General features: G+C 45.7%; 1 protein-coding gene across 1 annotated transcript in view; it reads left to right on the top strand.

Annotated features, from left to right (window-relative positions):
* The window catches only part of LOC115169841 (glypican-1), a 116,200-nt gene that overhangs the window by 60,949 nt on the left and 30,858 nt on the right, over positions 1-24,393 (top strand). Inside the window, exons 4-5 of the mRNA XM_029725859.1 lie at positions 17,540-17,767; positions 18,029-18,192. Of these exons, the coding sequence (XP_029581719.1) occupies positions 17,540-17,767; positions 18,029-18,192 (392 nt within the window). The remainder of the gene's footprint in view (positions 1-17,539; positions 17,768-18,028; positions 18,193-24,393) is intronic.

Here is a 24,393-nt window from a genome sequence, read left to right as displayed (position 1 = left end):
CAGAGAGACAGAGGGAGGGAGAGAGGGAGGGAGGCAGGCAGGGAGACAGAGGGAGGAATGGAGGGAGGCAGGGAGACAGAGGGAGGGAGAGAGGGAGGCAGGCAGGGATACAGAGGGAGGAATGGAGGGAGGCAGGCAGGGAGACAGAGGGAGGAAGAGAGGGAGGGACAGACAGACAGAGATTGAGAGGAAGAGGAAACCCTCTGTCTCTTTCCCTCCCTCCTCATCTCAGTTATGTCTAACAGTCCTGTGTAAACTCTGCTCTGATCAGTGCGTGTTGGTTAGCCAAGAAGAGGTCGTAAGGTGTGTGTGTGTGTGTGTGTGTGTGTGTGTGTGTGTGTGTGTGTGTGTGTGTGTGTGTGTGTGTGTGTGTGATAGTAATAGAGAGAAGAGAGAGGATTGTTGGGGGTGTTTGAAGGCATATATATGTGTGCATGTGTATGCACGTATGTGTGTGTGAGAGTGTGTGTGTATTAGCTTGCATTCATGTGCCTGTACGTCTGCGTACATGTCTGTATACAAATACAATGAGTTTATCACTGTGAGCTATTTACTGCCGAACCATAGTGTCAGAAGTCACTTTATTTCAGGGAGAGTGTTTTTCGTTGCGCACGCTGTAAGTAGTCCAGACAGAACAGCTGGGCTGTCTCCAACTCCACTCCCCCTATCCCTCCGTTCCAACCATCTCTCTGTACACAACACACTCGACACATCATCCCTTGCTTTTCCTCTCCTCCACCTACTCAAGTCTCTCTGAACCATCAGTCTCAAGTCCCAGAGTATGTCATAATCTGCTTGTGTCCTTTGGAGGGGAATCCATGTTTCTACGATGTGAAGGATCACAAGTGCACACACACACACACACTCCAGAGTTCACCACAGCTTCAGAGTGTGTGTGAGAAGATAATATTTCTTTAATCCTTCTTGATTGATGAGGAATCTCACACACATATAGTGTAGAGTATAGAGGTTACCTAACCTTAAGCTCCCTAAGTTACACACCGTATAGAGAGCGCGAGGGCAGTATCAATATACTGTACTTTAATGTCATAACCACTCACAATTTATGTTTGAGAAGTGGGGGTCTATTTGTGTAGCATGTACAGTAGACATACCAATGTATGATATCATGCCATTAGAATATTTACTGCATTGATATCATACCATGACTACTGTATGTTTAATTTACAGTTGTGTATTTATTTTTAGTGAGGGTGAAAGGTAAGCTGTTCTGTGACTCAGAACATAGGGGTAAGACTGATCCCAGATTGAAGTGATTAGAATGTGCAGTGATTGGAACATTGATGATTATTTACGTTTAATGATACAATACAGTCTGTTCAAGTCGATATGGGGTGACTAAGCATCTGTCTCTGTGCTCTACTAGTTCCCCTGGCTGATTGGGATTGAGCTGTCATCTGGATCTGTGATCTGTTTGTCAGCCTGACCTTTCTGGCCTCATACTGATTAGAGACTGAGTGACGTCTGTTTACTGTACAATCTACTATCATTCTCTCTCTCCCGTTCTCTCTCGGCCCGCTCTGCCCAGGGCGTTGAAGCAATGCCAGAGCAGCATTGGGCTCATTTCACAGACAACCTGTCCAAAACATACAAATACACACACACACACACACACACGCATGCACGCACGCACGCACACACACACTGAAACACACACACACGGCCCATCCAAGACACACAAACACTTTCGCTGTGTGTTTATGTGCTTTAGAAGTATCTGGAAGGCACAGCTCATTCACAGTCACACAGTGGTGATTAACAACAGAGAGCACACAGAAACGCTCCGTCAAGCATCACTCACTCAGCTATGTAAACACACTAACGATGCGCTTCAAACAGACACACACACCCAAGCATGGATGCACACTCACACACACGCCCAAACAGGATTGCATACATGGAAACACAGGTAAGTGTGCACACACACAGGCACACACTCAAAAATTATGCATCACAATTGTTATATTTTAAGATGCACTATGCAGAAATCGCGCCGCCATTTCCTGGTTGCTTAAATTCTAATATTTCACCTAATTTCAGTTTATGTCAGAAAACAAGCAGTCATTGTATACAGAATCATTGTACCGCTGTGAAATATATTTTCCATAAGCAAAAATATAGGTAAAATATATATTTTTTTATTATTCTTATCTTAATACTACTTCTACTAAAACATCAGAGATTTTCATCTCTGCAGCCGACTCCAACACCACTGGAATGGAATCCAGTTTCTTCATCTCTTCATCAGAAAAGAGCTACTGGTCCCCCGAGCTCACATGCTGCTTGTAGAACCCTCTCCTCACTTTCCTGTAAAACTCCACCTTGTAGAACTCTCTCCTCACTTTCCTGTAAAACTCCACCTTGTAGAACTCTCTCCTCACTTTCCTGTAAAACTCCACCTTGCGCCTCATGTCCATGTGCTTGTGGAACAGACGCTGTTCCTCCTGCTCAGGCAGGTGCTGGTTGTGGTAGCTAGATCTCTGAGAAACTCGGGAGGACCTGACCTAAAGTCACACATAAACCCAGTTCTACTGTAGATGTGCCTAAATGTATTCTAAACATGGATTCTTGAGACTACACCAAATTAAGCAATTAACTGTTTGATTCTTACCATTGATGACGACAGGAAGCTACTGATGTGGCAGTGCCATCCATGGTAGAGACTGGTGAAATTGCTTGAAGCTGCTCATTGTTGAAAAATGTACAATCTTGGATAGCAGAAGCACAAGTCATAGAACTAGTGTTGGAGTTGTTCCCCCAAAACTAAGTTTCAAATCAGTGTTGTCTACAGTGACTATCAACCAAACATTCTAACTTTCAACATTCTATTAGAGTTGCTATTCTCAATTAAGATGTCATCATATTCAAATGTAAGTGTATTATTACGAATTTTATTGAAAAAGAACGGGTTTTAATTCAATGTTGTCTTATCAACCCAAAATTCTAAATTCTAACATTCTACAAACTTTTGCTTTGGTTGATTTTGTATTTGTGTGATTCAGAATTACCATGACAACGAAAAAGAGTGAAATCCACCATATAAATATTTAGAATTCAAATGTTATGGTAGCCACTAACACATTAACACACACACACACACACACACACACACACACACACACACACACACACACACACACACACACACACACACACACACACACACACACACACACACACACACACAAACACACACATTAAATCTGAGCTCTATTTAAAGTCCACTCAAGCAATCAGTACGTCAAAGCAGCAGCATTAAGTCAGTGTAGTTGAGGTTGATTTCATATGGGAATTGCAGTCTATACACCAGATGAATGATGGATGTCAGAATTTGGTTGTTTGTTGTGGTCTGCGTGTCAAATGAACGTTGTTTTCTTTGAATTTATTGTATTTGTGTTGTGTTCTTTCAAAGTTCATGTTTGTTAGCATGTCTGGAACCCCCCTGTGTACAGACCTGTCCATTCTCTCTTGTGACCTCCAGTCATGCCTTCTCTCACTATCTGTGTCCTCTCCTTTTCTCTGCCAAAGTGCTTTTTCCGTCCGTGGATTGTGTGTGCGTGTCACTATTTTCAACATTCCAATGCATCATTCCTAGACATCCTCAACCTCCCTCACCTTTCTCCTCTCTCCTTCCTTCATTCCTAACCACCATACTTCTCCCCTTCTGTAAAAACAAGTGTTTAACCCCATCTGATCCTGAACATTGATCAGTCATCCCTATCTCCTCCCTACCTTCCTTCACCTCACATCACTGAGCATCAGATGGAGACAGCAGGATAAGAGACAGAGGGATGAGAGAGAGGGGGAGCGAGGGAGATGTGTGAGACGGTCAGATGTAAACCATCTGTAAATGAGCATCTGTTCTTAAGACGGGAGAAGTGGAGCGATGGAGGGCTGTTAATTGAAGGGTGATACGCCACATTAAACACAGTATCCCAGCTCACCATAGTTACCACTGTGGACATATTCGACTGTGTGGATGGACATGTCCAGACTTGTCCAGCTGTACCCTCCCATTATTGGACTGTCTATTGGAATGGACAGAGTGGTAGCTGTGCCTTCCAATTACAACTAAAGACGTATTTGGATGTGCAAAGGGTATGAATTATCCTGTTCCCAGAACTCCTATGATCATAGTCATGTTGTTGAATGTATTGTGAAATGCATACATTTAGTGGGTTTCAGGGATTTTCACTTGTGGGCGTTTTGTATAGCTTGTAGTAGAGTTTATCACTGCTTGCTGTGGTGATGGTTATGTGGTTAAAGGGATACTGCGATATTCTGCAGTTGTGCCGTTGTTCTACTTACCCATGAGGCAGTTGAAGTCGTGAACATACAAATGGTCTCCACGAGTTCAACTGACTCTGGGTGATCTTGCAGTATCCTTTTCAGTTGCAGGAGTGTTGATGGAGAAGTGTACAAGTGCGTAAGTGTTCAAGTGTCCTAGTCAGTGTCTATGTGACTTGTGCCCTACTAGTCCCCTCAGCTGGAGTCTCTCCCATCTACTTCTGGGTGTGTTTAGCTGGGTGTGTTTAGCTGGGTGTGTTTAGCTGGGTGTGGGCCTGTACCATGTGGCTAAGTGTAGGGTGTTACTGTCCCAACCGGGAAAGGCAGGCAGGCCTTTATAGACCCAGGGACTGTGGAAGCTGTAACTCACAGTTAAGAGTGGGCTAAGAGTATTAACACATCCATCCCTGTTTTTTATCTCTATCAACACAAATCGAGAGACATAGGATTTGTCAGGCCAGGACACAGATATCTGTTGAATAGATCTGCACTGAAGCCTGAGCTTAGCCAAACCTCTAGATTTTCATAAATGAGGGGTTTATCATATTTTCCCTTTACAACCCTCCATGACTCCTCATATTTTCTACTGGATAAAACATATTTTCTGCCTGGTCTGATGGGGGAAAAAAGATTGTGAAGACGTGGAGAACAAAGGAGTGTGTGTGGACTGAGGAGTCGGCACTACCAGCTGCCAGCTGCTAACAGGGAGAAGGAAAGGACGGTACGGGTCAGCTTCCACTGCCCACTGAAAGAGGTGGAGCTATGGGAGGAAAGATAGGAAGACAAGGAGAGAGAAAGAAAGAGAGAACTAGATTATGAAAGAGTGCGTGTGAGAAAATGAGACAGAGTCAGAGTGACAGTGACAGTGAAGGCTATATGACAAACACCGGAAGAATAGATAAGAGTTTGAGAGGAGAGAGAGACAGGGATAAAAGAGAGCAAGAGAGAGAGAGAATTAGAGAGAAAGGGAGAGAGAGAGGGAAAGAGAGAGCGAGGGAAAGAGAGAGAAAGAATGAGAAAAAGAAAGGGAGAGAGAGAGAGAGGTGGAAGGGTAGAGGTCAAAGAGAATGTAAAGTAATGACAGCTGAGGTAGAAGTGTTGGATGGCTGGCAGGTGTGCCAGACAGAAGGTGAGGTAGAAGTGTTGGATGGCTGGCAGGTGTGCCAGACAGAAGGTGCCATTATCCTGGTAGGTGGTGCAAGGGCTAATGGTGTCATACCTGCCCACTGGGCACAGACGTCAATTCAACATCTATTCCACATTGGTTTAACTTCAAAATGACGTGGAAACAATGTTGATTCAACCAGTGTGTGGCATCTAGACGGCACCATGTGTGTGTGTGAGACAGAGAGAAAGTGCGCATGCATGTGAACCTGGCACTCTGAACAGAAGCACTTCACACACACACACACACACACACACACACACACACACACACACACACACACACACACACACACACACACACACACACACACACACACACACACACACACACACACACACTCCAGTATCACTAGCCGGTGGGTTATTGCCTTGTGTATGTCAGCCTATTTTTGTCTGTGAGGCAAATTACTCCTCATAGACTTTAATTAGATTTGAACACTGACGGGCACATTCAGTTCTAGATGACCAAGCAACACAGTCTTATTTATTCATTGAAGTAGACTTTTTATTTTTTAAATTACCCAGCTGGTCTGTTAAAGGGATACTGCGGGATTCTGTCATATGTGTGTTTACAGCACATGTCCATCTCCCTATTTATCTCTATGAACACAAATCAAGAGACCAACGATTTGTCATGCCAGGGTACAGATACAGGTAACTGCCAAAATAAAGGAAACACTTGAGTAAATGAGAGATACAAAGTATATTGAAAGCAGGTGCTTCCACACAGATGTGGTTCCTGAGTTAATTAAGCAATTAGCATTCCATCAGGCTTAGGGTCATGTATAAAAATGGCCATTATTTTGGCTACCATGGCTAGAAGAGAAGGAAAAACAGAAGAGAGAGAAAAACATATTATGAAAGAGTGTGTGTGAGAGAATGAGTGAGTCGGAGAGTGGCAGTATGACAAACACCAGAAGAGTAGATAATAGTTTGAGAGAAATAGAGAGAGAGATTCTATCATTCTACTTACCCAGAGTCAGATGAACATGTGGATAACATTTTGATGTTTGTGCGTGCAGTTTGAAGGAAGTTTTGCGAACCAATGCTACTAGCGTTAGCGCAATGACAAAGTCTACAGGTAAGTTAGCATTATGCTAACGTCAGTTAGCATTGGCTTGCGAAACTATTGCTAACTTCCACTAACTTCATTCAGAATCTCACAGTATCCCTTTAAGTAACGCCATTTCAAACTGAGTTGGCTGGGATTGAATGTCCCTAAGAAGAAGTTGTTTTCAAAGTTGTCTGAATAAAGTAGTAGGCTTTCGTCTAATAACAGAATTATTATACAGCGTTAGGCTTATACTACCTGAAACCAGAAAGTATCATATCATACTGTATCTTAATCTGTTATGATGTACACTCTTAGAAAAAAGGTTTCCAAAAGGGTTCTTCGGCTGTTCCCAAAGGAGAACCCTTTTCCAGGTAGAACCCTTTTGGGTTCCATGTAGAACCCTCTGTAGGAAGGGTTCTACATGTAACCCAAAAGGGTTCTTGAAAGGTTTCTTCTATGGGGACAGCTGAAGAACACTTTAAGGTTCTAGATAGCACCCTTTTTTCTAAGAGTGTATAAGCAGTTGAATTCATGCATTAAACCTCATTGAAGTATCTTGGGACCATCAGTAAACATTAGGATTTTCCACATAACATTAAAGCGTTTTCCAATTAGACCCAACATACACCCAGCATGGCGTTCATTTTGTCGCTAACTCTTCCCAATTATAGACCACATATTTGATTCATTCTGAGAATAATTTCCTGTTTTCAGGGTCACCTCTGTTGATGTCAGAAATGCCAAGGACATCTGCTCCATTGTGCCGCCTGATTGGCTCGTGGTCTTGGCATGCAAATCATGTTGGGCGGGAGCCAGAGTTACAGCATCCTAAACGCCAAACACATTACTCACTGTGAAGAGAGGGTGGAGGGAGAAAGAGAAGGAGACAGAGAGGGAACGATGGAGAGAGATGGAGGAAGAGTAGAGAGAGGGAAGGGAGCGGGGTGGAAGGAGAAGAGGGAACGATGGAGAGAGATGGAGGAAGAGTAGAGAGAGGGAAGGGAGCGAGGTGGAAGGAGAAGAAGGAACGATGGAGAGAGATGGAGGAAGAGTAGAGAGAGGGAAGGGAGCGAGGTGGAAGGAGAAGAGGGAACGATTGAGAGAGATGGAGGAAGAGTAGAGAGAGGGAAGGGAGCGAGGTGGAAGGAGAAGAGGGAACGATGGAGAGAGATGGAGGAAGAGTAGAGAGAGGGTAGGGAGCGGGGTGGAAGGAGAAGAGGGAAGGATGGAGAGAGGGAGAGGAGGGGGACCTACAAGCAACAGGGAGAGGGGAAGAAGAAACAGATGGAAACTGATGGAGAGAAAGAGGAGAGAATAAATAGTGCATGAGACAGAGAAAAACAGAAAATAGATAGAGATAGAGAGAGACTGAGAGAGAAACACAGATAGAGAAAGAGAGAGAGAGAGGTATCGGAGTGCTTGTGTGTCAGAGCACAAACACTCTCCATCCATCACAACACTTATCAGCTGTGTGGTTAGTGCCGTTAGCCCGCGGAGCGCCACGGCCCCTTAGGAAGCATTTAGATGCCATTAAAAGACCACTATATTAAACAGACACACACACACACACGCTGAAAGACACCATTCATCAACTCTCTCTCTCTCTCTCTCTCTGACCACGACATCCTCTCCCAATGTCTGACTATGGCCTTGGGAATGTGGTCCATTGTTTGGGCAATGGGCATATACAGCTGGAGGTAGTTGAGACTCATTGAGATGTATGATTTGTCCGATTTTTTTTTGCATTGAAGTATCAATTGTCATTATGGTTTAAATCAAATCTAAATTGTTTTCGTCACGTACGTAGTTTACAGCAGGTAAACGTGCGGAGAAAGGTGACGGAGTTGTGTGTAACAGAATAGGTTACTGTTGGACTCTTTTTGGCCCTCATCAGTGAAGACTGAGAGGCAAGGAGAGAAAGAGAAAAAGAGAGAGGAAAGGGAAGGACAGCCATAGAGGAAAGGCAGAGAACCATCTGCTGTTGAGTGGACTGGGGCTGGTTCATTCATGAATGGCCAAGATAGCCAGGTCTAAAACAACCACATCAGCACAATGCATCCCTTCTAACTCTTCCTCCTTCTCTTCCTCTTCTCTCTCTCCTCGCTGACTCACTCACTCCGTCTCCCTCTCTTTCCTCCTCACTCTCCCAAGGAGCGTTCTGTTAACCCGATCATTCACCACTTGTCAAACTGGACAAATACAATTAGGAGGATCAGATACATTGGCACCGAAGCAACCACGGTTCACTCCTCCCCCCCTCCTCCTCCCCCCCTCCTCCTCCTCCCCATCTCTCTCTCTGTGTCTCTCCATCTCCCACCTCACCACAAATTAATACACAGGCTATTTGTGTCCAGAACAATACAGAGCTATTACAGTGTGTGTGTTACTGTGTGTGTATGTGTGTGTGTGTGTGTGTGTGTGTGTGTGTGCGTGCGTGCGTGCGTGTCCAACTGCGTTTATGTGAGAGTGGTGTTTGAGGAAGAACAGAAGGTGAAGGAGAGGTGTCAGATTACCAAGGTGTCAGGCCGTGCCTTCATTAGTGGTGTGAGGGAGGGCCTTGCCTTCATTAGTGGTGTGAGGGAGGGCCGTGCCTTCATTAGGGGTGTGAGGGAGGGCCGTGCCTTCATTAGTGGTGTGAGGGAGGGCCGTGCCTTCATTAGTTGTGTGAGGGAGGGCCGTGCCTTCATTAGTGGTGTGAGGGAGGGCCGTGCCTTCATTAGTGGTGTGAGGGAGGGCCGGGCCTTCATTAGTGGTGTGAGGGAGGGCCGGGCCTTCATTAGTGGTGTGAGGGAGGGCCGTGCCTTCATTAGTGGTGTGAGGGAAGGCCGTGCCTTCATTAGTGGTGTGAGGGAGGGCCATGCCTTCATTAGTGGTGTGAGGGAGGGCCGTGCCTTCATTAGTGGTGTGAGGGAGGGCCGGGCCTTCATTAGTGGTGTGAGGGAGGGCCGTGCCTTCATTAGGGGTGTGAGGGAGGGCCGTGCCTTCATTAGTGGTGTGAGGGAGGGCCGTGCCTTCATTAGTGGTGTGAGGGAGGGCCGTGCCTTCATTAGGGGTGTGAGGGAGGGCCGTGCCTTCATTAGTGGTGTGAGGGAGGGCCGTGCCTTCATTAGTGGTGTGAGGGAGGGCCGTGCCTTCATTAGTGGTGTGAGGGAGGGCCGTGCCTTCATTAGTGGTGTGAGGGAGGGCCGTGCCTTCATTAGGGGTGTGAGGGAGGGCCGTGCCTTCATTAGTGGTGTGAGGGAGGGCCGTGCCTTCATTCGGGGTGTGAGGGAGGGCCGTGCCTTCATTAGTGGTGTGACGGAGGGCCGTGCCTTCATTAGTGGTGTTAGGGAGGGCCGTGCCTTCATTAGGGGTGTGAGGGAGGGCCGTGCCTTCATTAGGGGTGTGACGGAGGGCCGTGCCTTCATTAGGGGTGTGAGGGAGGGCCGTGCCTTCATTAGGGGTGTGACGGAGGGCCGTGCCTTCATTAGGGGTGTGAGGGAGGGCCGTGCCTTCATTAGTGGTGTGAGGGAGGGCCGTGCCTTCATTAGTGGTGTGAGGGAGGGCCGTGCCTTCATTAGTGGTGTGAGGGAGGGCCGTGCCTTCATTAGTGGTGTGAGGGAGGGAGGGCCGTGCCTTCATTAGTGGTGTGAGGGAGGGCCGTGCCTTCATTAGGGGTGTGAGGGAGGGCCATGCCTTCATTAGTGGTGTGAGGGAGGGCCGTGTCTTCATTAGTGGTGTGAGGGAGGCCTAACAACAGATACAACTAGTCTGTCTTTTACCCTGCTCTGACCTGGGAAGGACCCAAGAGGATAGCATGCCTTGTCCTGTCCTCCTTTGACTCGAGATTACACACACATGCACGCATGCATGCATACAGGCACACAAATGCACGTGCACACACAAAAACACACAAACCTCTCTGGATTCAGCTCAGTGTTAACAATGTCCATAATGTGTAGTCTATACAAATGTTAGAGTGATCAGATAGGCCACACCAAGTGGCCTATCTAATATTTTGTACACTCAGTGTTTATGGGGCACTCTGAGCCCTCTGTGTCATAAACTGATTCAAGATCAGTTGTTTGTAGCCAGAAACACAGTAAGCCCTATGAGGGAAAAACTGATTCAGGATCAGCATGTAATGAGTGTCAGTGGTACATCCCCCACTGTTAGAGACTGGATCAGGATCAGGGAATAATGAACAGAGGTGGTACAGGGTAGACCCAGTAAGCCTCCAGTTGGAGTTATTGGCAGTGGGAGGAGGATCAACGTTAACTCCTAAACACAGAGGCACAGAATCCCACAACAATGCCAGGGCTTATCAGAGATAGAGGAGGGAGAGAGAGAAAGAGAGAGGGGTGAGCAGAGGTAGGGAGAGAGAGAGAGGGGTGAGCAGAGGTAGGGAGAGAGAGAGAGGGGTGAGCGGCGGTAGGGAGAGAGAGAGGCATGGAGGAGTAAAAAAGAGAACCAACAGCATTATTGAGAAATACTGAGAAAAGTGTGTGTGTGTGTGTGTGTGTGTGTGTGTGTGTGTGTGTGTGTGTGTGTGTGTGTGTGTGTGTGTGTGCGTGCGTGCGTGCGTGCGTGCGTGCGTGCGTGTTTGTGGATTGAGAAAAGGATGGGAGTGTATGGATTTCAGCAGGCATGTATGAAGGGTGAATATTTCAAAGACAGAAAGGAAATGAGAGAGTCAGAATAAGCCAGAGACACGTCAAGCTGTTCTGCTAGTTCAACTCCATACCATTACAAATGGTACCATTCATTCTTCTCCTCTTGCTGCTGGAGAAAGTCATTAGACCACAGACACCAGGCTGATCACAGGTTCACTGTGGGTATGTGTGTGTGAGAAAGAGAGAGAGAGATGGTATTTTATTTAACCTTTATTTTGACAGGAATTCATGTTGAAACCAACGTCTCTTTCACAAATGAGCCCTGTGATTCAAATCAAATCAAATCAACGTTTATTTGTCATGTGCACCGAATACAACAGGTGTAGACCTTACAGTGAAATGCTTACTTACAAGCTCTAACCAACAGTGCAATTTTTAAGTAAAAAATAGGTATTAGGTAAACAATAGATCAGTAAAAAATACAAAATAAAAAAAAAACAGTAAATTGACAGTGAAAATAACAGTAGTGAGGCTATATACAGGTGGTACTGGTACAGAGTCAATGTGGAGGCTATATACAGGGGGTACCGGTACAGAGTCAATGTGGAGGCTATATACAGGGGGTACCGGTACAGAGTCAATGTGGAGGCTATATACAGGGGGTACCGGTACAGAGTCAATGTGGAGGCTATATACAGGGGGTACCGGTACAGAGTCAATGTGGAGGCTATATACATGGGGTACCGGTATAGAGTCAATGTGGAGGCTATATACAGGGGGTACCGGTACAGAGTCAATGTGGAGGCTATATACAGGGGGTACCGGTACAGAGTCAATGTGGAGGCTATATACAGGGGGTACCGGTACAGAGTCAATGTGGAGGCTATATACAGGGGGTACCGGTACAGAGTCAATGTGGAGGCTATATACAGGGGGTACTGGTACAGAGTCAATGTGGAGGCTATATACAGGGGGTACCGGTACAGAGTCAATGTGGAGGCTATATACAGGGGGTACCGGTACAGAGTCAATGTGGAGGCTATATACAGGGGGTACCGGTACAGAGTCAATGTGGAGGCTATATACAGGGGGTACCGGTACAGAGTCAATGTGGAGGCTATATACATGGGGTACTGGTACAGAGTCAATGTGGAGGCTATATACATGGGGTACCGGTACAGAGTCAATGTGGAGGCTATATACATGGGGTACCGGTACAGAGTCAATGTGGAGGCTATATACAGGGGGTACCGGTACAGAGTCAATGTGGAGGCTATATACAGGGGGTACCGGTACAGAGTCAATGTGCGGGGGCACCGGTTAGTTGGGCTAATTGAGGTAATATGTACATGTAGGTATAGTTAAAGTGACTATGCATAGATGATAAACAGAGAGTAGCAGCAGCGTAAAAGAGGGGGTTAGCGGGTGGGGGAGTGGCGGGACACAATGTAAATAGTCCAGTGGCCATTTGATTAATTGTTCAGCCTTTTGGACCTAGACTTGGTGCTCCGGTACCGCTTGTCGTGCGGTAGCAGAGAAAACAGTCTATGACTGGGGTTACAAAGATACACATCAAATACGAAGTGAAAAACAGGATCATAGAAAACAAACACATTCTTCATCAAAAAGGTCCTGAAATCAGCAGTCTGAATTGGCCTAGATGTACCAAAACGGATTACGTAGAAGTCTGTGTTATTAATTGCATGTGAAAGATTATTACTAATTTAACATTATGTCTGGGTTATCGTGTTAGCATATGCTCAGTATAGAGTAGTCTATAGCCCTAGTGTGCATATCCCCCAGGATACCCCAACCTGAAGCTCTGTCACTGGGGATGCTCAGCCCTCAACCCCCGCTCCACCTGGAGGTCATGGTGCTGATGAGGGGATGGGGATGAGGGGGAGAAGGGGATGAAGGGAGGTTGGAGGGTTAGATTGTGGTCCCTCTGGGGCCCCTGAGAGACAAAATTGAAGAGTAAGGACATACACACATTTGCACACACGCACCCACACACACACACACACACACACACACACACACACACACACACACACACACACACACACACACACACACACACACACACACACGTGTCATGTTAATGATCACCATTAGTCACCAGAGCATAGAGGGGACTGGCTGCCCTATGGCACAGTAAGAGATTACTAAACACTCACCCACTCACCCTGTTGTAAATCTTTAGGATTTTCAACATGTACGAATCTTATCAAAGGATAACAAGCATTATCTGACTGCAATTCACGCTGTTGTACTGTATGTTTAAAAATATGCCTGACTATTAACCAAAGCATGAATTTTCCTACTCTTTCCGACTCTACTTTAGACAATTTTAGGCTGGGATTCAATTCAATCATCCTTTTTTGGCTATGCACCATTAAAAGACAAGGTTACCGGAGATCGCAAGTCAACGCTGCTGATGTCGGCTCAATGGTAAAATTGCCTTTAAATGTCAACCGCGCTACATTGTTTCCTGACCTGTCTTGCAACCCAGCTAAGACACCAGTATAGCCACAGCATCAGTCTGCTCCTGTCATTGGCTGTCAACCCAGCTCTTAGTCTATTAGTGAAATTAGTATAAATGTGAAATGATTTATACTTTTCTTTTTGATACAATTACATTTAATTTTGATACTTAAGTATATTTATACTTTTACTCAAGTAGTATTTTCCGAGATGACTTTCACTTTTATTTTAGTCATTTTTTATTAGGGTGTTTTTACTTTTACTCAAGTATGACAATTAGGTACTTTTTCCACCACTGCTCACAGAACGGGACCGCCGAGTGCTGAAGCGCATAGTGAGTAAAAATCACATGTCCTCAGTTGCAACACTCACTCCCGAGTTCCAAACTGCCTCTAGAAGAAACGTCCTCACAAGAACTGTTCGTTGGGAGCTTCATGAATGCCAAGTGTCGGCTGGAGTGGTGTAAAGCTTGTCGCCATTGGACTCTGGAGCAGTGGAAACGTGCTCTCTGGAGTGATGAATCACGCTACACCGTCTAGCAGTCTGACAGATTAATCTGGGTTTGGCGGATGCCAGGAACACGCTACCTACCCCAATGCATAGTGCCAACTGTAAAGTTTGGTGGAGGAGGAATAATGGTCCGGGGCTGTTTTTCATGGTTCAGGCTAGGCCCGTTAGGTCAAGTGAAGGGAAATCTTAACGCTACAGCATACAATGACATTCTAGATGATTCTGTGCTTCCAACTTTGTGGCAACAGTTTGGGGAAGGACTCTTTCCTGTTTCAGCATGACAATCCCCCCATATACAAAGTGAGGTCCAGACAGAAATGGTTTGTCGAGATCGTTGTGGAAGAAATTGACTGGCCTGCACAGAGCCCTGACCTCAACCCCTTCAAACTCCCAAGTGGCGCAGCAGTCTAAGGCACTGCATCTCAGTGCTAGAGGCATCACTACAGACCCTGGTTCGATTCCAGGCTGTATCACAACCGGCCGTGATTGGGAGTACCATAAGGCGGTGCACAATTGGCCCAGCGTCGTTAGGGTTTGGCTGGGGTAGGACTAGCCTTGTTAAATAAAAAATAAAACGCCTTTGGGATAAATTGGAATGCCGATTGTGAGGCAGGCCTTATTTCCCAACATTGGTGCCTGACCTCACTAATGCTCATGGCTGAATGGAAGCAAGTCCCTGTAGCAATGTTCCAACATCTATTGGAAAACCTTCCCAGAAGACTGGAGGATGGTATAGAAGTAAAGGGGGACCAACTCTGTATTAATACCCATTATTTTGGAATGAGATGTTCGATGAGCAGGTGTCCACATACATTTGGCCATGTAGTGTATGAGTGTGTCTGCCTGCGTGCCTGCCTCCCTGTCTACGTGCGCTTGCGTGTGTGCACGTAGGCAGTGCATGTGTGTGTGTGTGACAGCAGAGCGTCACTCCCGGCTAATCCTAACAGGCACAGAGGTCTGGATAAGTCTGTCTGACTGGCATCTGGTCAGGTGGCAGGGGAATGATCTGTCATCCAGTCAGAAGCACACCGACCAAGCACTGCTCTGCTCGGAAAGGCCTGGAATATAACTGGATGTTTCTGTGTTTGTTTGGCCCTGAGCTTTCATGTAGTTGCCAGGGATGAAGGTGTTATTGGCCCTAGGGCTTCTCACTGTGTCTGTGTCTCTGGTTCTGGCTTGCCCTCAGTCGCCCAGCTGTCCACTGCGTAGGCATTTGGAATTCAAATTTTTTGAGCAATGCTAATTGCTAACTTAGCCATATGATACACATTAGTTGCTTATACATACTCTCTTGTGGACAGACTACGTAAACATCAATGGTACCGTAGATCTGTCATGATACAATGGGATAAGTGAAATAGTTAGTTCCGGTGCTTGGGTTTTTCGTCACCGGTTATTTGGACAAATCACGATTTCACAGATGTTAGCATCTTTCGTATTTCCTGTTCCGATCCTCATTCTTTATTTTTTCTTAATTAGGGACCATCAGTAAATTACACAATGTACATGGGACAATATTTTGAAATGTCAATAGCTACAAATTGTAAAACTCTAACCAAATATTTTAAGCATTTGATGAGTAAACTAAAAGATGTGCAACATCAAAATATTGTCCCATGTAAATGTTATAATTTATTGACGGTCCCTAACGAGCCCAGAGATACGCTTTCCAATGTCAAACCAACTTTGCCACGGTCACACACCAGCCGGCTAAAGCTAATTGACAAAATAAGTTGGCTTGCTTGCTAGTTAGTCTAGGCTACTTACAGACACAATACCTGGTTAGATGGTTTCAAGTTATCTAGAAGGGTGAGTGACTGTAACTGTGTACTGTTTTGGCCGAGTGAAAGTACAAATGCTTCCCATGTTCGAACACACACACACACACAACAGACACCCACATAAAGCACGCCTCCAAGACCCAAATCTCGTTCTCAGTCGCATTTCCTAATGAGGAGAATTGAAACCAAGACTAAATCAGAAAGTTCTTACCCCCTTTAATCGAGCACCTGACTAATTACACCAGACTTTAGTTCTGGGTTAACTGAGATTATTTAAACACTTAGTCTCCCAGTTAGTCCTAGACTGAAACTTCACCATAACAAAGACCATTATCAGTAAAGGCTTTCTGTGATTCACTACTTTCATGAAACACTCGCTTCCTTCGCCTCTAGTCATTATTTCTGGTAGCGTTGGCTTTAACTAGGAGTCTTTCTTTCTGTAATGTTTCACAATCAGACCCCAGCAACACAGCAGATATTCCTGTCTGATAAGAATTTGATGGTTCGTTATTATCATTTTTGAATTCATTTGTTTTAGAATAGTGACATCATCAGACAAGGCCCTGCTTAGATAATGCAGTGCGGTTGGGTCAGTGTGAGCTTTAACATTATATTACGTAACATATTCAACACTGTTGGATCGTCTTCAGGCAGTGTGTCTGCATGTCTGGGTGTACTGGATGTGTGTGGTGAATGTGGAGAATGTTTGCTGGGTGTGTTTATGTGTGTGGTTGAGTGTGTTCAAATCCATTTTCAAGTCTGTGTTTGTGTGTGTGTGAGAGCGAGAGAGAGAGAGAGAGAGAGAGAGAGAGAGAGAGAGCGAGCGAGAGAGAGAGAGAGAGAGAGCGAGAGAGAGAGAGAGAGAGAGAGAGAGACATTAGTGCTGAGCTAAGGGAATTCTCATAGAGGCTCAGTGATTCCTCTCCCCATCTGGGGTGCATGGCGGCAGGAAGGAGATAAGAACGTCTTCAAAGAAAACACTGCACACGCACACACCCATTAAAGACGACGCCGTAAGAATGTATTCTTAAACGGTGCAGTCGCAGCCCAGTCTGTTATTGTGTGGTGTGTTTTTGACCAGAGCCATGGTACTGACTGACTGAGAGTCCCATTCCAGCAGGACTGGGTTTGTCTGCTGTTTATGTTGCTCTCTGTGTTTGTGTGTGTGTGTCTCTGCAGGCCTGTGTCTGTTTGCGTTAGGGTTTAAGTGTGTGTGTCTGCACAATGTAAGTGTATGTTAGAGAATCTCTCTATATCCCACTCAATGCGTTTTATGTGGATGGCAACATTATCTTCCACTGCACATCCTATCCTGCCTCAGAATACATTTAAACACTTCCTCTCTGGGTTCATTTCTGTGGCATATTTCATATGCAGTACAAAGCAATGAGACAGAGCCCCAGTCCTCACAGCTAAGCTACACTAAACGGCATTATAGGCAACAGCTCTGCTGTTGTTTGTCGCCAGAAAAAAAACTAAAAACATTAAAGGGAAATTATACCCTTTCATTCTTGCATTTTGTTTTCTTCCCCCTGGAAATGTATCCATATTATAATAACAATTACATTAAAAAAAACATAGAATTGACCTAAATTCAACTGTTTAACACTGTTTAACATGTCCTGTTTCCTGTCTCATTCCAGGTTACCTCCTGGAGCTGCTGAACCGTTCCGAGGGTTTCCTGCAGCAGTCCTATCCTCCGGCGCTGGGTTCCCTGTACACCCAGAACACCCGCGTGTTCTCTGACCTGTACACGGAGCTGAGACGGTACTACCGTGGGTCCAACGTTAACATCGAGGAGGCGCTCAACGAGTTCTGGGCCCGCCTGCTGGAGAGGATGTTCAAAGGAGCCAATGGACGGTATCTCATCGGTACGTAAACATTACACATTGAACTTAAATATGTTCTTTGAAATGTTCAACTTTTAAAATCTCCATTGAAAATAAATGCTGCTTTTTCCAAACTCTTGCATTGAGATTGAATTCACCCCAATCCTGGTAAATATTTTCATGAATTTCATCTTGTATGATTTCAACTTTTATTCTTAACTATGTGAGGCCGTTATATTGCTTTAGCTATCACTTGTGTATTGTATGAAGAGCGTTTTACTAATAAAGTTATTATGATTGCAGGCGATGACTACCTGGAGTGTGTGTCCAAGCAGTCGGAGACGCTGCGACCCTTTGGTGACACCCCCCGAGACCTCAAGTTGAAAGTGACACGTACATTTGTGGCGGCACGCTCCTTTGTCCAGGGACTGGTGATCAGCGGGGAGGTGGTTCGCAAGGTGTCACAGGTAAGATTGACCCATCTTTCTCCGTCTATCTTTGTCAGTGTTGTTTATCTCCTCGCTCTACTCAATTTTCTCTCTCTCTTCCCCTCTCTCTCTCTCTTCAATTTTTTTTCTCATCCTGTCAATCAAACCTGCTGTACATCAATCTGGCACTTCGACCACCATGAAACTTTAAAACGTATTTGGAGCTTTGAGATACAAGCATTCTATCAAACTAATGTTACAGCATGAGAGAAGAATCCCTGGTGCCTCTTTTTCTAAAAGCACCTACAGTATAAGCAGCTAAATGGATGGCTGAAATGTTCCACGGATCCTACAGCATCCAGCATTTATTTTGTCTTGTCGTCTCTGGCTCCAGACAGTTCTTTATAGCGTTGTGTGTCACACTGTGTACAGTAGTCCTCCAGCTGCTCTATACTTCTTCGCTAGAACAGTGTGTGGTCAACACTGGGCCAAATAGCAGGCTATAAACAGTGCTGGGCATCTCATTGCAGGCCAATCAATCTCTAATGGAGTAACAGAGGAACAGAAGAGGGAGAAATCTAGGACCATAACACCAGGTTGTTTACACATACAGTGTGTACAGGAGAGGGACAGAGTGAGCCACAGCTCTGGACAATGTCGATGTGATCTGAGAGAAAGGGAAGGAGAGGAGAGCGGAAAGGTGAGGATAGTGGAGGAATGGAGGAGAGAGATAAAGAGGAAGAAAAGAGGAGATAAGGAGGAATGGAGTGGAGAGAGGAGGAGAGGAAGGTATAAGAGGGTAAATAGAGGAATTGAGGAGAGAGGGGAGATGTATGCCTCCTGTGGAGTCTGGAGTCTGATTGGACCAGCCAGGGGGGCAGAGGGCTGAGTGGAATGCCAGAAGGCATGCTGGGATATGGGTACCCTCTCTCCCTCCCTGCCTTCTCCCTGTGGTTCTAATCACTGTAATAGGGATTGTGGTGGATTGTGTTGTTAGGAGAAAGTGAAATGAGTGAGAGAGAGAGACAGAGGGAGAAAGTACAGTAGAGGGTTTGGGAGAGAGAGCATCGAGAGAGTGGAAGTGAGAGAAAGGAGTGAGGGGAAGCGACACTCGTGTACACACATGTTGACCTTGACAAGAGATGTACACCTACACCTCGCCCCACCCCTGCCAATCAAATCATACTGTACCACATAAAGTAGACCCACGACAGCTTTATCATTTGTGTGTGTGCATATGTGAATGTGCCCAAGAGTACACCCTGACCTCATTGAGAATGGCAGCGGCTGCCAGCGCCCTGGCATTAGTGCAGGGATGACATTTTGTAATTTTGTAAAAGCCGCACTAATTACTTACACATTTTCCCCAGCCGACCTCATTTAATGAACATATCGCTCAATGTCCTTCAGCAGCAGCAAAACGGCTACAGTCAGGAATTATGGATCAGATCAAGTTGCTCTGGGGAGACAAGGGAGGATGGGGGGAGAGGGGAAAAAGGGAAGAGAAGGGAAGAGAACGGAAGGGACCGTTTCCACTGCTCCAGGAGAAGGGAGGAGAAGGGAGGAAAGAGAGGAGAAGGGAGAGAAGGGAGGAGAAGGGAGGAGAAGGAAGAGAAGGGAGGAGAACGGAAGGGACCGTTTCCACTGCTCCAGGAGAAGGGAGGAGAAGGGAGGAGAGAGAGGAGAAGGGAGAGAAGGGAGGAGAAGGGAGGAGAAGGGAGGAGAGAGAGGAGAAGGGAGAGAAGGGAAGGGAGAGGAAGGAAGGGAAGGGAAGGGAGGAGAAGGGAGGAGAAGGGAGGAGAAGGGAGAGAAGGGAAGGGAGAGGAAGGAAGGGAAGGGAAGGGAGGAGAAGGGAGACAAGGGAGTAGAAGGGGAGAAAAGAGAAGGTAGGATAAGGGAGTAGAAGGGAGACAAGAGAGGAGAAGGGAGTAGAGGGGAGTCAAGGGAGGAGAGGGAAGGGAGGAGAAGGGAGAAGAAGGGAGGGAAAAGGTAGGAGAAGGGAAAGAAGGGAGAAGAAAGTAGGGGAAGGTAGGAGAAGGGAGGGGGAAGGGAGACAAGAGAGGAGAAGGGAGTAGAGGGGAGACAAGGGAGGAGAGGGAAGGGAGGAGAAGGGAGAAGAAGGGAGGGGAAGGTAGGAGAAGGGAAAGAAGGGAGAAGAAAGTAGGGGAAGGTAGGAGAAGGGAGGGGGAAGGGAGACAAGAGAGGAGAAGGGAGTAGAGGGGAGACAAGGGAGGAGAGGGAAGGGAGGAGATGGGAGAAGAAGGGAGGGGGAGGTAGGAGAAGGGAAAGAAGGGAGAAGAAAGTAGGGGAAGGTAGGAGAAGGGAGGGGGAAGGGAGACAAGAGAGGAGAAGGGAAGAGAAGGGAAGGTAGGATAAGGGAGGGGGAGGGAGAGAAGGGAGGAGAGGGAGAAGAAGGGAGGAGGTGGGAGGGCAAGGGAGACAAGGGAGGAGAAGGGAGACATTAGAGGAGAAGGGAGACATTAGAGGAGAAGGGAGACAAGGGAGGAGAAGGGTACAGAAGGGAAGGGAGGAGAAGGGAGGGGGATGGAGAGAAGGGAGGAGAAGGGATCGGAAGGAGGAGAAGGTAGGAGAAGGGATCGGAAGGAGGAGAAGGTAGGAGAAGGGATCGGAAGGAGGAGAAGGTAGGAGAAGGGATCGGAAGGAGGAGATGGTAGGAGAAGGGATCGGAAGGAGGAGAAGGTAGGAGAAGGGAGGGAAAGGCTGAAGGGAGGAGAAGGGATGAGAAGGGAGGGAGAGGGAAGGGAGGGGAGATGAAAAGGGATGAGGAGAGAGACAAGGAAGTAGAAGGAAGACAAGGGAGGAGAAGGGAGTAGAGGGAGACAAGGGAGTAGAAGGGGAGAAAAGAGAAGGGAGGGGAAGGGAGTAGAAGGGAGGGGAGGTTGAAGGGAGAGGAAGGGAGGGGAAGGGAGGGGAAGGGAAGGGATAAGATGGGAGGGGAAGGGATGAGAATGGAAGGGAGGGAAGGGAGGTAGAAGAAGGGAGGGATATAAGTGGTGTGTGTCTGAGATAGCTAGCAACTGCTTATCAGCATGGCACCGCATAGGCTGGCAGTGCTCTGCAGTCCTGTAAGCCAATCTGGCTGGTCTGGAGGGCAGACCCAGAGGGCATACGTCATGAATGGAAATGCCAGCTAACCGTGTCAACCCATGCTAATACTCCTCCTTGTTCCCCTTCTACAGTATGCCTGCGGCTAGGCTATGCTAACTGTTGCCATGCTAATGCCTGGCTTTATTCCCGTACCACCATGCTAATTCTAATGCTTGTTCCCCTGTCACAGAAGTCTATGCCTGTGGCTAGGCTAGCTAGGCTACGCTAACTGTTTCCATCCTAATGATTTGCCTTATGCTCGCGGCTACACTTGGCTTTGCTACCTTTGGTATTGGTAATTCTAGACTTTATTCCCTTATTCTTGCAGCTACACTACGTTATGCTACGCTGCGTGTGCTTAATTGAGCCATCCCAAGGTCCTTCTGTGTGGGCTGCATGTCTTGTCTCCTCTACAGGGACACACAGAGAGACTGAGGCTGGGATAGATGCATCACGCTAACATTCTAACGTCACATCAGCACAATATTGTTAACCCTTACCTTGCCTTACAGAGAGACTATTTCTGGGGTGTACACATTGTTAGTATACTTTCACTCATGGCTAATAGAAAAACGTGGGTACTAATAGTTGATATTAACCCTTTGATTTCCTTTTTTCATAAAGGATAGTGTGAACAGTATTTTTCTCTATTTTGACAATATCAATCTTTCCCCAGAGAGTAAGGGAAAATATCTCAAAATATCTGGTGCGCTGATTTGAACACTCCCCTTGCCCTGTGTGTGACTGGGGACATTTTTCACCAGTTCACCAATATTGACCCCCTACAGAGTAGCGGATATTTCTCAGTAGTAGTGATCTGATTTTAACCTTACCCTTGTGTGGAGGGGGGCATTTCTCATGGGTGCACTGATATTAACAATCCCCACAGCCAGGGGGGACATTTTTCAGAGTCGCACTGACATTAACTGCTATAGCAGGAGCTGATTGCCTGAGCCCCTGGCTGTGCTTTATGGTGCCGTTTCCTTTCCAAAAGCTTCAATCTGGTAACAACGCCTTTTTACTGCCCAGCTCCACACACTCCTTCCTGCAGATGTGTGTGTGTATGTGTGTGTGTGTGTGTGTGTGTGTGTGTGTGTGTGTGTGTGTGTGCGTGCGTGCGTGCGTGCGTGCGTGCGAGCCTCAAAGTAGAGGTCTGTGCAGTCCGATTTCTTCATCCTACCCACACCCGCAGCTCCTGCTGGTTTTCTGTCCAATTCCCACCCACTCCCGCAAGAACTGGTCCTGCACCCAACCCTAAGAAATTGGTTAAATTACCAGAGATTCTCACATGGCCCATTATATTAGGCTAGCGATATTACTGGGATATATAAGCCAATAGGCTAGACATAGTTTGTAGAGTTGGAGAGAGAGCAGACATTTGCGCTCTCTCTTGAGCTACATTTTGCATATACCCTACCCTTTAGGAGTGGGATGATTTACAGACAGAGATAAATATGGGTGTTCAATATTTATTTATAGGCAATGTAGTAAACTATAGCTTAATCATATATAGGAAGGGAATTTCCTTGGAAAGATAACTGCCCTTCTCAAACACATGCATAGGCTATAGCCTTCTCTATTTAATTGAGACCACACATGCACCTGATCTCGCATGCCCAGAGAGGTATGGCTACTGAACTTGAAGCAGCAAGAATGATGAGAGAGGACACTTGCACTTTGTCTTGAGCTACGTTTTGCTTATAAGATATAGCCTACCTTTTAGGAGTGGGACGAATTGCCGGCAGAACTTGAATGTGTGCTTTTCTGGGTCTGGGGATCAGTAGTATAAGTCACAGGTGGGCAGTTGTATACTGAGTACAGAGAGCATGAATACAAATGGAAAAAATATGAATACAAATTAAAATGTTGCGAGAGATAAGTAAGAGGGGGTGAAGAGAGTGATAAAACAAATGAAAAGAACAAGAGATAGAGATGAACAATTCCAGAGAAATATAAACCAGAGAGAGTGACTTGAATTCCATGAAAGTAGGATTAGGAATAGGACTAGGATATAGGACTAGTAATAGAACTAGAAATATGACTAGGATATAGGACTAGTAATAGGACTAGGATATATGACTAGTAATATGACTAGTAATAGGACTAGGATATAGGACTAGTAACAGAACTAGGATATAGGACTAGGATATTGGACTATTAATATGATTAGGATATAGGACTAGGATATAGGACTAGTAATAGAACTAGTATATGACTAGTAATATAGGACTAGGCTATAGGACTAGTAATATGACTAGTAATAGGACTAGGATATAGGACTAGGATATAGGACTAGGATATAGGATGAGTAATAGGACTAATAATAGGATTAGGATATAGGACTGGTAATGGGACTAGGAAATAGGACTAGTAATAGGACTAGGATATAGGACTAGTAATGGGACTAGGAAATAGGACTAGTAATAGGACTAGGATATAGGACTAGAAATAGTACTAGGAAATGTAGTGATGGCGCCGGAGGGGAAGGCTGCCGTCTATTCGACTCTTAATCTTAACCTCTATGGGACCGGCGGGACGAATTCGTCCCACCTATGTAACAGCCAGTTGAATCCTGTGGCGCGATTTTTAAAACGTTTGAAATGCTATTACTTCAATTTCTCAAACATATGACTATTTTACAGCTATTTAAAGACAAGACTCTCGTTAATCTAACCACACTGTCCGATTTCAAAAAGGCTTTACAACTAAAGCAAAACATTAGATTATGTCAGCAGAGTACCCAGCCAGAAATAATCAGACACCCATTTTTCAAGCTAGCATATAATGTCACAAAAACCCAGAAGACAGCTAAATGCAGCACTAACCTTTGATGATCTTCATCAGATGACACACCTAGGACATTATGTTATACAATACATGCATGTCTGTTCAATCAAGTTCATATTTATATCAAAAAACAGCTTTTTACATTAGCATGTGACGTTCAGAAAAAGCATACCCCCCGCAAACTTCCGGGGAATTTACTAACAATTTACTAAATTACTCACGATAAACGTTCACAAAAAGCATAACAATTATTTTAAGAATTATAGATACAGAACTCCTCTATGCACTCGATATATCCGATTTTAAAATAGCTTTTCGGATGAAGCACATTTTGCAATATTCTAA

Source organism: Salmo trutta, chromosome 31 (assembly GCF_901001165.1).
Source record: "Salmo trutta chromosome 31, fSalTru1.1, whole genome shotgun sequence".
NCBI lineage: Eukaryota > Metazoa > Chordata > Actinopteri > Salmoniformes > Salmonidae > Salmo > Salmo trutta.
The sequence above is the reverse complement of the archived record's forward strand: the minus strand, read 5'-3'. Positions and strand labels throughout refer to the sequence as shown.